Source organism: Micropterus dolomieu, linkage group LG18, assembly GCF_021292245.1.
Source record: "Micropterus dolomieu isolate WLL.071019.BEF.003 ecotype Adirondacks linkage group LG18, ASM2129224v1, whole genome shotgun sequence".
Classification (NCBI taxonomy): domain Eukaryota; kingdom Metazoa; phylum Chordata; class Actinopteri; order Centrarchiformes; family Centrarchidae; genus Micropterus; species Micropterus dolomieu.
The window spans coordinates 179,020-193,325 of record NC_060167.1 but is presented as its reverse complement, the minus strand read 5'-3'; the positions used below and the strand labels follow the sequence as shown (position 1 = coordinate 193,325).

Below are 14,306 nucleotides of genomic sequence, written 5' to 3'. Positions count from 1 at the left end.
CAGCATTCTGGATCAGCTGAAGAGTCTTAATGGACTTTTTCGAGCAGCCTGATAATAAGGAATTGCAGTAATCCAGCCTAGAAGTAACAAATGCATGGACTAGTTTTTCTGCATCATTTTTAGACAGGATGTTCCTTATTTTCACAATATTACGTAGGTGAAAAAAGGCGGTCCTTGAAATTTGCTTAATGTGGGACTTAAACGACATGTCCTGATCAAAGATAACTCCAAGATTCCTCACAGTGGTGCTGGAGGCCAGGGCGATGCCATCCAGGGAAACTATATCTTTAGATAATGCGTCACGGAGGTGCTTAGGCCCCAGAGCAATAACTTCAGTTTTATCTGAGTTTAACATTAGAAAATTACAGGTCATCCAGGTTTTAACATCCTGAAGGCACATTTGAAGTTTAGCTAACTGATGAGTTTCATCTGGCTTGATCGATAGATATAACTGAGTATCATCTGCATAACAATGAAAGCTTATGGAATGTTTCCTGATAATATTGCCTAAAGGAAGCATATATAAAGTGAAGAGGATTGGTCCAAGGACAGATCCTTGAGGAACTCCATGACTAACTTTGGCGTGCATGGAGGACTCATCGTTAACATGTACAAACTGAAATCGATCTGATAAATAGGACTTAAACCAGCTTAGAGCGGTTCCTTTAATGCCAATGAAATGTTCTCGGAGGGGAAACCCATGACTTTCAACATTAATTAATTTTAACACAGTGTTCTGTGGAGTTCTCACAGTATGTTCAGAATAACCATCAGAGATTTCCTTTCACAACCTGAAGATGATTGTTTTATATGTTAATGAGCTGTTGGTATGAGTTGTTACTCTTAACTTGTGTTTCTGTAGGTGTGACTGTGGGCAACAAAGAGCAGTTGCTGCCACACACAGGTATGCACACTATTCCTGTACACTGCTCTCATTGCTGCTGCTCTAGTTGAAGTTGTTGTTGTGTTTTTCCAGGACTGACGAGGATCCACTTCAGAGACCGGTTGCCTTCTTTCGGTAAACCAGATTAACCCAAACTGATCAGGTCAATTAGACCAATAAGATACTCAATGCAGTGAACCTACTGACACCAGAACCAGAACCTGGTCTGCTTTCAGTGGGCTCACGGGACTCTCTGATTGATTGATGTAAATTTTATTCATCCCTTTGATTAAAATTAAACCTTCAGTCTTGCCTCTGACATTTGGTGTTCACCTTATCTCCTCACAGGTGTTGCTGTGACCAGGAGCCCGCTCAGAGACCGGCTCCCCTCCTATGGTAAGCCCCTCCCACCTGCCTCCTATCCTTCTTTTGATTGGTTGTTTTGATTGACAGAAGCAGAGCAGAGTGGTACACCTGCAGCCTTTCTCTGTCCTCAGTTTGTACCTCCTTGCCTCCTCGCCTCGTGTCTTCATTTTAAATCACCGTGAGTTAAACATTACGTGCAGCTCAGCTGCATCACCTGTGATGTCAGAGGAGCAGAGCAGCTGTCAGCACCAACACATAACGGCTACACATCCAGAAACATGTGTACCAGCATTCAGAAACATCTGGAGGTGCCAGTAAACATTACAGCATCATCACTACACAAATACCCAGTAACCTCCTCCCAGGCTTCTTATTGGCTGTAAACTGGAGGTCATTGATGAGCTCAGCGTTTCATCATCAGTGTAAGAAACAACAGGACTCCACTGTTGCAGTGAAATATGCAGATACACAACTATTATTACTATATGACTGATGGTAGTAAGTGGAAAGAGTGGTGACAGCGATGAGAGGTGTCCTCTGTGATCAGGGTGGCTTTCCTTATGGAAGGGTTCCTTTAAAAACTCAACACCCTGCTCCACCGGCTGACTCTGGATACTGAAAGGTAGGAAGAGATGCGAAGCTCTTATGACTCCACAGCACAGCTCCTTAGTTTTAGGTATATTGAGCTCCAGTGAAGGCTCAGTAAATGTTTGGACCAGGTTGTTGACTGCCTGCTGGTATTGGACAGGGCATCAGTGCTGGTCAGGTGTGTCACCAGGGTCATCTGCAAACTTAAAATGTGTTATTCCTTCACTGCTGCAGGAGATGCTGTCAGCGTGAGCAGAGAAGAGAATGGGAGATAAGACACAGCCCTGGGGGAGTCCGTGTTCAGAACCAACCTGCTGATTTAAAACCATTTAAACACACCCGTAGTGGTCTGTCCTGTAAAAAGCTCTTTATCCATAGAGTCAGTGTCGGGTGAACCTGAAGGTCAGAGAGGCAGCGCAGCAGGTTGTTTGTGTTTACAGTGTTAAAAGAAAAGTCCATGAATAAGATTCTAGTCTGTGGGTGAATCCAGTTGTTTAGTGTCTAAAAGTGTGAGACCTGTATCTCCTACTCTGCGTTCTGCCTTGTAGGCAAACTGAAGCGGATCCAGTTTGTGGTTGCTGCTCTCTCCATACATTTACACAGCACAGATGTCAAGGGCGCTGGTTGGTAGTCCTTCCGGTCAGGTGTCTTTTTGGGAAGTGGGATTATGGTGGATTCCTTCCCCTGCTTGGAGGGACAGACAGAGTCCAGGAGGTGCTGGAACAGCCTTGTGAGGACTCCACCTAGCTGAGTGGGGCATTCTTTGAGCACGCTGCCTCTGAGCCGGTCCGGGCCAGCGGCCTTGTGCGGGTTGACTCTGCGCAGGATGGGGGTCACCAGCTGTTCACCAGTACTGAGGGCTTGGAAGGGGGTCTGGGGGTCTGGGGGTTGGGGAGGTCCAGGGGTCTCATGTATAAATGCTGCCTACGCACAAAAAGGTTACATCCGCAGGTTTTCACGCACACGGGGATGTATAAAAATGAAGGTGACGTGGGAATGTCTGGCTCTGTTAGTGAACTTCAAAGTGCCAAACTCACCAAATGTTTCGAAATAGCGTTTCCACTCCAGTTATTGTGCAGGTGGTCAGTGAAGTAGTCAATCAAAAACCTTATTATGTCCACTAATACACAATAAAAGTTTGATCATGTATGCAGTGGTTTAATATCAAAATAAAACTGAATGTGAGAGGAATAGACTTCATATCACGTTATCACTATCATTTAAACATTCAGCAGTGTTATTTGTGCTCGCACTAGTGAACTATTCCTTACTGCACCTTTCAGAAATAAAAGAAATAAAATAAGCCAAGTGCCAACTTTTAAATCAATGTCTGCATCATCAGCCCCCGGGAGCGCAGAACAGCGGGCCGGAGTGGAGTGAACAGACTGAAACAGATCTGCATTCTCACCTCGATGCACATCTTCACCACCTGCACATATGGACTGTGTAAATTAAAATGTCTGGAAATAAAACCAGGGACAGCTCTCACACAATCACTGCTGTCCATCCTCATCATGATGCAGTGGTGTTCTTGGATCTGTGTGCTGAGCTGGGTCCAGCATTAGACGATGATGATGGAACCGTGCCATCCGGTACAAATAGAAGTAGGCTATACCCACTGTCAGCAGCGGGAGTGTGTGATCAACAATTTATAGTGTTTCCCTTTCTAGCTACAGTAATATAATCTTATAAAACTCCCTCCCAGTCTTCTTCAAAGACCAAACGGTATGTATTTGCTTTCCGTCGAGTTCAAATCATCAAACAAAATATTTCTTCTCGCCTCCACTTCAGTGGTCTGCACCTGAATCTGGCACTAAGTGTATTTATGGTCATTTGCATAGTAATTTATGGGAGGAGCCAAGGCGCGCTATGTGGCTCCTGCATGTGCGTTCAATTTCACAATGATTGGGATGTATAAAGGAAAGGTGCGCAGGACCTGGTGTACACCTGGTTTTATACATGTGGAGATTTCTGTGCGTACGTACTTTTTAAATTCTCCGCCATCCTTCAGTTTGTCTTTTATAAATGAGGCTCCAGGTGATTTGAGTGCTGCCACTGTTGAACCGGGTGAAGACCTGCGAGGTAGGTGGGATTTGAGCAGCCAACCACTGGTGGTTTGCGACTCTGCCCAACAAAACCAGGATTGGGCGTAGCCCGCCACCCTTCTACAGAATTAAAAAATACACTAAACAGAACCCGTGTATTCCCTTCTACAGGCTCAATGGCGTCTTTCTCTAGAAGGGCTGCAAGTTCCTGGCTCAGGGCCAGGGATTTTGCGGGATCTCTGACCACACAGAAAGGTGGTGGCCGGCGTCAGAACTGTGTATCCCTTGGGCAGTCTGCGATCCGCCTGTCCCAGCTGAGGTGCTGCCAAGAAAAGAGTCCCATGCTGGCCCCATGCAGGTCTGAATCCCCCGGTCTTCTTGGCACTGAGATAACTGTTGTTGTGATTTGCCGCTATATGAATAAAATTGAACTGAATTGAATTGAATTGAAAGGCCAGCCAGGCAGGAGCAGGAATGGCGAGACGCTTTAGATTGTACACCTGGGTGAGCAGGCCGATGAGTGTAACTGGGACCAGAGGGCCAACAAATCGCTGCCTGGCTTGATCTGCACACTGCGCTGTGGTGACTGCTGAGCCGCTGGTCCAAACATTTGACCCGGCACCACAGGAACGGAACGGAGGGTGCAACGACACCCCTCCAACAGAGGGGACTGTGCCAGCATCACTGTCGACTTCAACCATCCAAGCTCCCTAGACATGAATGCAAAGGTCAGAAGGAATGCATCACTAAGAGACTGGGCTGAGGAGCCCGCACCAGACTCCTGCAGGGTCTGAGACAGAGCCAGGATGAGGTGAGACAAGGAATTACCAATACACCCCCTGCATGCCGCTATGGTAACTCCCGGCAAGGAGATCAGTCAGTCAGTCTACACTGAGGATGGGGGCAACGGGCATCCTGTCTGAGGGCCTCCTCTGAGTTACCTGCCTCCTGCATGGCAGCCATGCTCCTGAACAGCTTGGGGTCTGACCAGCACCTCTGGAGCTCTTCAGTTATAGGGCTTAGAAGGAGGGACTGAGAAGGCAGAGGGCGCATCTGCCTGAAAAAAACACTTGAAGTTGCTGCCGCCACAGGAGCTTCATCCAGCAGGCGTGCTAATGCGAATCACTGGCTTCAGTGAGGACCCACATAATGGCCCACCATCAGATCCCTGAGAAAAAACATCAGAGGCCTGGGAGGCCGTGTCCCCCTCCTGGTCTTGCTGCTCTTCTTCCCCTTTTTCTGTCAACAAACTGCAGGAGGCTGCAGTCGATAATACATCATCCTCTTGAGGCGAGTCACCACTGGGAGCTGGCCCCCTATTATCAGGCTGGAGATTGAGCTACCGCTCCGTAATCTGGGCAAACTCAGATGAAAGACCATCAACTCTGAGAGCCTAGGTATCCACCTTCCTTGTTTATTTAGGTGGACCGTATAAGACGGCCCCGCGTCTGCAGCCCACAGATGCTATTGGGTTTGCAGCCACACTAGCAGGCGGAAGCCCAGTATCACCGCCGAGCTCTGCAAGTCTGGCCTTTCTTACTGACAGTGGCATAAACCTACAGTTCATACTTGGATTGTCAGGGACCGCTGCCTTGAGGTGGCCCAAACAGGCAGGGCCATCCTCAGTTCGGAGTTACAAACGTGAGCTCAACATGTCACTTAGTGAAGCAGTCCTTACAAAATACACTGATAGCAGGGTAGCGCACAACATTAATATACAGCTAATAGTACGCTGCTACTATGTTCAAGCTGAACAATAATGCCAGTCGGCCCTGTGGAAATGCAGCACTGCTGTCCTTCACGCAGTCTAGGCCAACCGTGTCCACATCCGCGCGGGCCTAATAAATTCACCTAAAGGTTCATCTACCGTAGTAACTTAACGGTGCAATATCCCGAGAGCAGAGAGTTTACAACGGATCGAAAACACCCCCGCATGAACATCAAAAAGCCGCCCGCGCAGTTAGACAGTACCGCTAGTTAACGTTAGCCTACTTGCCTGTCTAGCAGCAACGTATTCAACACGAACCGTAACGGCGAGATCACCGCTGTCCGTCCGGCAGTGAAAAGATTGCAACAACAAAAAACAGCCTATCGCAGCCTCAGATTACGAGGCTAAAAGTGACGAGCTATTTTGCTTCTTCAGTGTGAGAAGATAGAACAGATTCCGTGATGAGGGTTTCTACGCGTACGCCATCAGATGGTCACAGGCAGGAGGAGCGAGGAGACGAGGAGGCACAAACAGTCTGTCATCTGGTCTTCTCAGGTTTCTCTCGACCTCGTTCTGGCAGTGCCCCGCCCACCCCGGCGAACATACTGAGCATGCCCAGTAGCCCTCCCTCCACCACCTCCCCCCCTCCGCACAACAGACAACTAAAACCTGCAAATGTTTCCAAGGCTGCCAGCAGACCTCCTCCGGTACGAGTGATCCAGGTCTCCTGTGTACCTGTCCAGGTGCAGGTCTTGTTTCTGGACTCATGGGCTTTGTTCTTCTCTCCTCTCAGACATCTTCCTGCCTACATCACTGGAAGTCTTCCTCTCTCCGTCTGTGCTCCTCCCCTCGACCCTCCCCCTCCCCCCTCAGGTGTAACGTGGACTCCCTCCTGCACCTGTTCGGCTGCTGGCTGTTTGACGCTGCTCTCATTGGCAGAGACCCTGGTCTGCCCTGTCGTAATACACACAGTACTGCACGAATTACACACAGTACTGCACGAATTACACACTGTACTGCACGAATTACACACAGTACTACACGTATTACACACAGTACTACACGTATTACACACAGTACTGCACGTAATACACACAGTACTGCACGAATTACACACAGTACTGCACGAATTACACACTGTACTGCACGAATTACACACTGTACTGCACGAATTACACACAGTACTGCACGTATTACACACGGTACTGCACGAATTACACACGGTACTGCACGAATTACACACGGTACTGCACGAATTACACACGGTACTACACGAATTACACACAGTACTGCACGTATTACACACAGTACTGCACGTAATACACACAGTACTGCACGAATTACACACTGTACTGCACGAATTACACACTGTACTGCACGAATTACACACGGTACTGCACGAATTACACACGGTACTACACGTATTACACACGGTACTGCACGAATTACACACGGTACTACACGAATTACACACGGTACTACACGTATTACACACGGTACTGCACGAATTACACACGGTACTGCACGAATTACACACAGTACTGCACGAATTACACACTGTACTGCACGAATTACACACAGTACTGCACGCATTACACAGTACTTCACGAATTAAACAGTACTGCACGTATTACACAGTACTACACGTATTACACAGTACTACACGTATTACACACGGTACACACGGTACTGCACGTATTACACACTGTACTGCACGTATTACACACTGTACTGCACGAATTACACACAGTACTACACGTATTACACAGTACTACACGTATTACACAGTACTGCACAAATTACACAGTACTACACGTATTACACAGTACTACACGTATTACACACAGTACTACACAGTACTACACGTATTACACACGGTACACACGGTACTGCACGTATTACACACGGTACTGCACGTATTACACACGGTACTGCACGTATTACACACTGTACTGCACGTATTACACACTGTACTGCACGAATTACACACGGTACTGCACGAATTACACACGGTACTGCACGAATTACACACAGTACTGCACGAATTACACACAGTACTGCACGAATTACACACGGTACTACACGAATTACACACGGTACTGCACGAATTACACACGGTACTGCACGAATTACACACAGTACTACACGTATTACACACGGTACTGCACGAATTACACACGGTACTGCACGAATTACACACGGTACTGCACGAATTACACACGGTACTGCACGAATTACACACTGTACTGCACGAATTACACACAGTACTGCACGAATTACACAGTACTTCACGAATTAAACAGTACTGCACGTATTACACAGTACTACACGTATTACACACGGTACACACGGTACTGCACGTATTACACACTGTACTGCACGTATTACACACTGTACTGCACGAATTACACACAGTACTACACGTATTACACAGTACTACACGTATTACACAGTACTGCACGAATTACACAGTACTACACGTATTACACAGTACTACACGTATTACACAGTACTACACGTATTACACACGGTACACACGGTACTGCACGAATTACACACGGTACTGCACGTATTACACACTGTACTGCACGTATTACACACGGTACTGCACGTATTACACACTGTACTGCACGTATTACACACGGTACTGCACGTATTACACACGGTACTGCACGTATTACACACGGTACTGCACGAATTACACACAGTACTGCACGTATTACACACGGTACTGCACGTATTACACACGGTACTGCACGAATTACACACAGTACTGCACGAATTACACACGGTACTACACGAATTACACACTGTACTGCACAGTCTCCACACAGTACAGGTACTGTTACTGTGAAGCAGATACTGTCCACGTGATGAACTTTGTGTCTTCTCCAGCTGGTCAGTGTGATGTCACTGTGATGACAGAGAGGTTAGTTGCCGGTCGAGCCGAGGCCTGCGGGACGCTCTGCAGGATCTTTACCTGTAAGAAGACTGCAGAGGACATCCTGTCTGTCTACCTGTCCAGGTACATGTCTGTCTACCTGCCCAGGTACGTGTCTGTCTACCTGCCCAGGTACGTGTCTGTCTACCTGCCCAGGTACGTGTCTGTCTACCTGCCCAGCTGGTGGGCGGAGTCAACTCACCTAATCTGACTGTGACACTGTAGACGTGTTGTTTAGTTTGTCTTTAGTTCAGCAGAATAATGTTCTCTCTCCTCTGTCCAACGTACAGGTTCTACCTGGTTCTCCTGCAGGGCCTCCAGGTGTCGAACATGGCATGTCCTCCTGTTCTGGCCTCCATCCTGCTTAATTCCACCTGTCTGTTCTGCTGTGACCTGAGAGGAGTGAACCTGCTGCTCCCTTCCTTCATCTCAGCTGTGGAGAATGTGCTGCTTGACAGGTACAAGTACTGCTAATACTGCAGTAACTGTCAATTCTAGTATCTCTACAGTAAACACAACTACTGTCAATACATAGTAGCCTGATCCGTTCTAAAGAGGCTCGGTGAGTCTCACCTGGGCCAGGTGACTCTTGGTTCTGTGAAGGATCTCGGGTTATGTTCTGTTTGTGAACCCCGGAACAGAAGTAGAAATAATTATAGTTCTGGAGTTTCTTAAGTCATGGGGTCACTTCACACCAGACCCCCTGCAGACAGGTAGGTCCACCGTGCCCCAGGTTGTTTCTTTAGAGTTTGACTCGGAACCCTGAGGGTGCTGGGCCATTTCACTAGCAGCTCCCCTCCCAGGCCAGGATGTGGTCCACAGTCTCTGGCCCACACTGGGGGTCTGAGTCTCTGAAACCTTAAAGGACACAGTGTTATGTCCAAAGTTTTGCATGTATCCTGGAAGCTCCTCCCATAATTTCCCCAATTCGCTGGGTCTGCTGGGCAGCCTTTAAAAGACCTGTCTAGCTCCACCCACGGTCTCTCTCACACACTGCAGCCCGGAGCAGCAGCAGCCACCATTGTTCTTTGTCTGTTTAACTTTGTTTGCAATAAACCTTATTTTGGTTATAATAGAAGTTTGTGACTCCTATGTTGCCTCCCTTGAGCCAGGGTCATAACACACAGAATGTGTTCATGAGGGACCAACACCTGCACCGACAGGTAGAGCTGTAGCTGCAGGTAAATCTCTCTCTCTCTCTCTCTCTCTCTCTCTCTCTCTCTCTGTCTGTCTGTCTGTCTGTCTGTCTGTCTGTCTGTGTCTCTCGCTCAGAGAGCTGTTGAGGTTTAAGAGTTTTGTGAGTCTGGTGGATCTGAGGCGAGCCTCCATCCTCGTCCTGCTGTCCCTGCTGCCCCTCCCTCTGCACTTTGGATCCGTCCATTCAGAGGTAAGCTTCTATCCACCTGTTAAACACATGCACACACCTGTGCAGACCTGACTCCACTTAAAAGTAGTGACAGTCTGCTGTGTGGGCTCAGGTGTTACTGGACGGGCGGTTCAGTGATGATGTCACAGCAGGCAGCTTCCTGTCTCTGGAGCCCCGCCTCATCAGCGTTCTGATTGGAGCTCTGCAGATGGAGACCGACGCCTGCAACACACAGATCATCCTCGGTCAGTTCAGACGCTTTCTACAGTCACTGATCTGGGTTCACTCACTCATTGATGTTGCACTATATACTGTGTACATGTACACGCTCGGAGTTCAGACAGTATATATACTGTGTACATGTACACGCTCGGAGTTCAGACAGTATATATACTGTGTACATGTACACGCTCGGAGTTCAGACAGTATATATACTGTGTACATGTACACGCTCAGAGTTCAGACAGTATATATACTGTGTACATGTACACGCTCAGAGTTCAGACAGTATACATGTACACGCTCGGAGTTCAGACAGTATACATGTACACGCTCGGAGTTCAGACAGTATATATACTGTGTACATGTACACGCTCGGAGTTCAGACAGTATACATGTACACGCTCGGAGTTCAGACAGTATACATGTACACGCTCGGAGTTCAGACAGTATACATGTACACACTCGGAGTTCAGACAGTATACATGTACACGCTCGGAGTTCAGACAGTATACATGTACACGCTCGGAGTTCAGACAGTGTATATATACTGTGTACATGTACACGCTCGGAGTTCAGACAGTGTATATATACTGTGTACATGTACACGCTCGGAGTTCAGACAGTGTATATATACTGTGTACATGTACACGCTCGGAGTTCAGACAGTATATATACTGTGTACATGTACACGCTCGGAGTTCAGACAGTATATATACTGTGTACATGTACACGCTCGGAGTTCAGACAGTATATATACTGTGTACACGCTCGGAGTTCAGACAGTATATATACTGTGTACACGCTCGGAGTTCAGACAGTATACATGTACACGCTCGGAGTTCAGACAGTATACATGTACACGCTCGGAGTTCAGACAGTATATATACTGTGTACATGTACACGCTCGGAGTTCAGACAGTATATATACTGTGTACATGTACACGCTCGGAGTTCAGACAGTATCAGTGTACATGCTCAGACTGAATGGTTTCTGTTTTGTGTAGCGGCCATGTTGACCCTGGTCCAGGACTTGGCTCTGTTAGAAGCTGCAGGACTAACTCAGCAGGTGAGTCTTACTGAAACTCTCCCACAGTCTGGATCAATAAGTCTCTTCTGCTGATCCTGATCATCAGGTCTGTTTGTACTCACTGTTCAGCAGAGGGAACATTTTTATTTTATGAACATGAACAGAACGTCTGTATCTCCTTTTTTTCCCAGCAAACTGAGTCCCAGCACCATGGAGCCAGTACACCCAGACAAACCAGTGGGACCAGCGGGACCAGCGGGACCAATAGAGCCGGTGCAAACAGACGAACCAGAGGACCCTGTAGATAATTATGAATATTTGTTTACCTGACTTACCATTTTTATAACTTTGAGCCATCATGTTTGGAAGTCTGGAAGCAACTCTGTGTCTATGTGTGTTGTCATGGTAACTAGCCGCCCAATTAGATGCAGCGGGGATCCTGTGGGTTCAGTTCGTGCGTCTGCTGACTCAGCGTCTGACGGCTCAGTGGAGGAACGACTCAGCAGTTTGTCTTTCTGCGCTGGAAGTACTGGGAGGACTGGCCAAGGTGGACCCCCCACAGACAGACACACACAGAAAAACACACAGTAAACTATGTGTAAATATTACCGCTGTGGTCCTGCAGGTGGAGGTGAATGTGGAGGACGCAGAGAGGAGGCGAGCGGTCACTTCAGTCTGCAGTTACATCGTGTTTCAGTGTAGTCGTCCTCCTCCACTTCACTCCAGAGATCTGCACTCCATCATCGTCGCTGCGTTCCACTGTCTGAACACCTGGTTAACTCAACACCCCGCCATGCTCGACCAGCAGGTAACTGACCAGCAGGTCACTAACCAGCAAGGTAACTGACCAGCAGGTAACTGACCAGCACCTGCAGCAGGTAACTGACCAGCACCTGCAGCAGGTAACTGACCAGCACCTGCAGCAGGTAACTGACCAGTAGGGTAACTGACCAGCACCTGCAGTAGGTCAGTGACCAGCACCTGCAGCAGGTAACTGACCAGCACCTGCAGCAGGTAACTGACCAGCACCTGCAGCAGGTAACTGACCAGTAGGGTAACTGACCAGCACCTGCAGCAGGTAACTGACCAGCACCTGCAGCAGGTAACTGACCAGTAGGGTAACTGACCAGCACCTGCAGTAGGTCAGTGACCAGCACCTGCAGCAGGTAACTGACCAGTAGGGTAACTGACCAGCACCTGCAGTAGGTCAGTGACCAGCACCTGCAGCAGGTAACTGACCAGTAGGGTAACTGACCAGCACCCGCAGCAGGTAACTGACCAGTAGGGTAACTGACCAGCACCTGCAGTAGGTCAGTGACCAGCACCTGCAGCAGGTAACTGACCAGTAGGGTAACTGACCAGCACCTGCAGCAGGTAACTGACCAGCACCTGCAGCAGGTAACTGACCAGTAGGGTAACTGACCAGCACCCGCAGCAGGTAACTGACCAGTAGGGTAACTGACCAGCACCTGCAGTAGGTCAGTGACCAGCACCTGCAGCAGGTAACTGACCAGTAGGGTAACTGACCAGCACCCGCAGCAGGTAACTGACCAGTAGGGTAACTGACCAGCACCTGCAGTAGGTAACTGACCAGTAGGGTAACTGACCAGCACCTGCAGTAGGTCAGTGACCAGCACCTGCAGCAGGTAACTGACCAGCACCTGCAGCAGGTAACTGACCAGTAGGGTAACTGACCAGCACCTGCAGTAGGTAACTGACCAGCACCTGCAGCAGGTAACTGACCAGTAGGGTAACTGACCAGCACCTGCAGTAGGTAACTGACCAGCACCTGCAGCAGGTAACTGACCAGTAGGGTAACTGACCAGCACCTGCAGTAGGTCAGTGACCAGCACCTGCAGCAGGTAACTGACCAGTAGGGTAACTGACCAGTAGGGTAACTGACCAGCACCTGCAGCAGGTAACTGACCAGTAGGGTAACTGACCAGCACCCGCAGCAGGTAACTGACCAGTAGGGTAACTGACCAGTAGGGTAACTGACCAGCACCTGCAGCAGGTAACTGACCAGTAGGGTAACTGACCAGCACCCGCAGCAGGTAACTGACCAGCAGGGAATCAACCAGCTGGTCACTGTCCAACAGGTCACTAATTAGCAGGGAACCAACCAGCAGGTCACTAACCAGTGACTAACTGGTGGGTAACTACTGACTAATCAACAGGTAACCAGGGTAGTCAGGTGTGTTCTGTGTGTCTCCAGGAGTGCTTGTTGGAGGTTCTGGAGATCGTGGAATTGGGAATTTCAGGCAGTAAGTCCAGACAGGAACAGGAAGTGAGGTCTAAAGAGGAGAAAGAGCTGAACCCAGCCTCTCTGCGGGTGAAGGAGGCAGCTGAGGCCACGCTGAGCTGGTGAGGAAAACAAACACACCCAACATGTAGCAGTCCTACTACATCTCTTCCTCGGTCTTCCCAGGTCAATGGCACTTCACTCTCCTGGTTTACTCCTCCCAGGGAGCGAGTTATCAGAACTCCTGACCCGTAGCCGTCTCACTACACGCCCACTCGACCCGATTCCTACTAATCTCCTCCAAGTCAAATCTCCTACTGTGGTCCCGGCAATGTGATAACTAGTTCTCTTGCTTCAGAAACCTTCTCAACCACTTTCACAAGGGCTCAGATCACACCGCAGTCTTCAAACAGGTCTCAGAGTTTCACTGAATGGCCTCCTACAGTGCCTTGCGAAAGTATTCGGCCCCCTTGAACTTTTTGACCTTTTGCCACATTTCAGGCTTCAAACATAAAGACTGTAATTTTTTGTGAAGAATCAACAACAAGTGGGACACAATTATGAAGTGGAACGAAATTTATTGGATATTTCAAACCTTTTTAACAAATAAAAAACTGAAAAATTGGGCGTGCAAAATTATTCAGCCCCTTTACTTTCAGTGCAGCAAACTCTCTCCAGAAGTTCAGTGAGGATCTCTGAATGATCCAATGTTGACCTAAATGACTAATGATGATAAATAGAATCCACCTGTGTGAAATCAAGTCTCCGTATAAATGCACCTGCTCTGTGATAGTCTCAGAGGTCCGTTTAAAGCGCAGAGAGCATCATGAAGAACAAGGAACACACCAGGCAGGTCCGAGATACTGTTGTGGAGAAGTTTAAAGCCGGATTTGGATACAAAAAGATTTCCCAAGCTTT

At 48.3% G+C, this 14,306-nt stretch overlaps 1 protein-coding gene across 1 annotated transcript in view; it reads left to right on the top strand.

Moving 5' to 3' along the window:
- Positions 1 to 14,306, top strand: part of LOC123987206 (ral GTPase-activating protein subunit beta-like) — a 55,726-nt gene that overhangs the window by 15,943 nt on the left and 25,477 nt on the right. The window contains exons 7-20 of the mRNA XM_046075873.1: positions 863 to 904; positions 977 to 1,018; positions 1,232 to 1,279; positions 6,146 to 6,297; positions 6,384 to 6,561; positions 8,486 to 8,615; positions 8,822 to 8,989; positions 9,804 to 9,918; positions 10,010 to 10,142; positions 11,124 to 11,185; positions 11,338 to 11,446; positions 11,560 to 11,693; positions 11,772 to 11,954; positions 13,362 to 13,510. Coding sequence (XP_045931829.1) covers positions 863 to 904; positions 977 to 1,018; positions 1,232 to 1,279; positions 6,146 to 6,297; positions 6,384 to 6,561; positions 8,486 to 8,615; positions 8,822 to 8,989; positions 9,804 to 9,918; positions 10,010 to 10,142; positions 11,124 to 11,185; positions 11,338 to 11,446; positions 11,560 to 11,693; positions 11,772 to 11,954; positions 13,362 to 13,510 — 1,645 coding nt within the window. The remainder of the gene's footprint in view (positions 1 to 862; positions 905 to 976; positions 1,019 to 1,231; positions 1,280 to 6,145; positions 6,298 to 6,383; positions 6,562 to 8,485; positions 8,616 to 8,821; positions 8,990 to 9,803; positions 9,919 to 10,009; positions 10,143 to 11,123; positions 11,186 to 11,337; positions 11,447 to 11,559; positions 11,694 to 11,771; positions 11,955 to 13,361; positions 13,511 to 14,306) is intronic.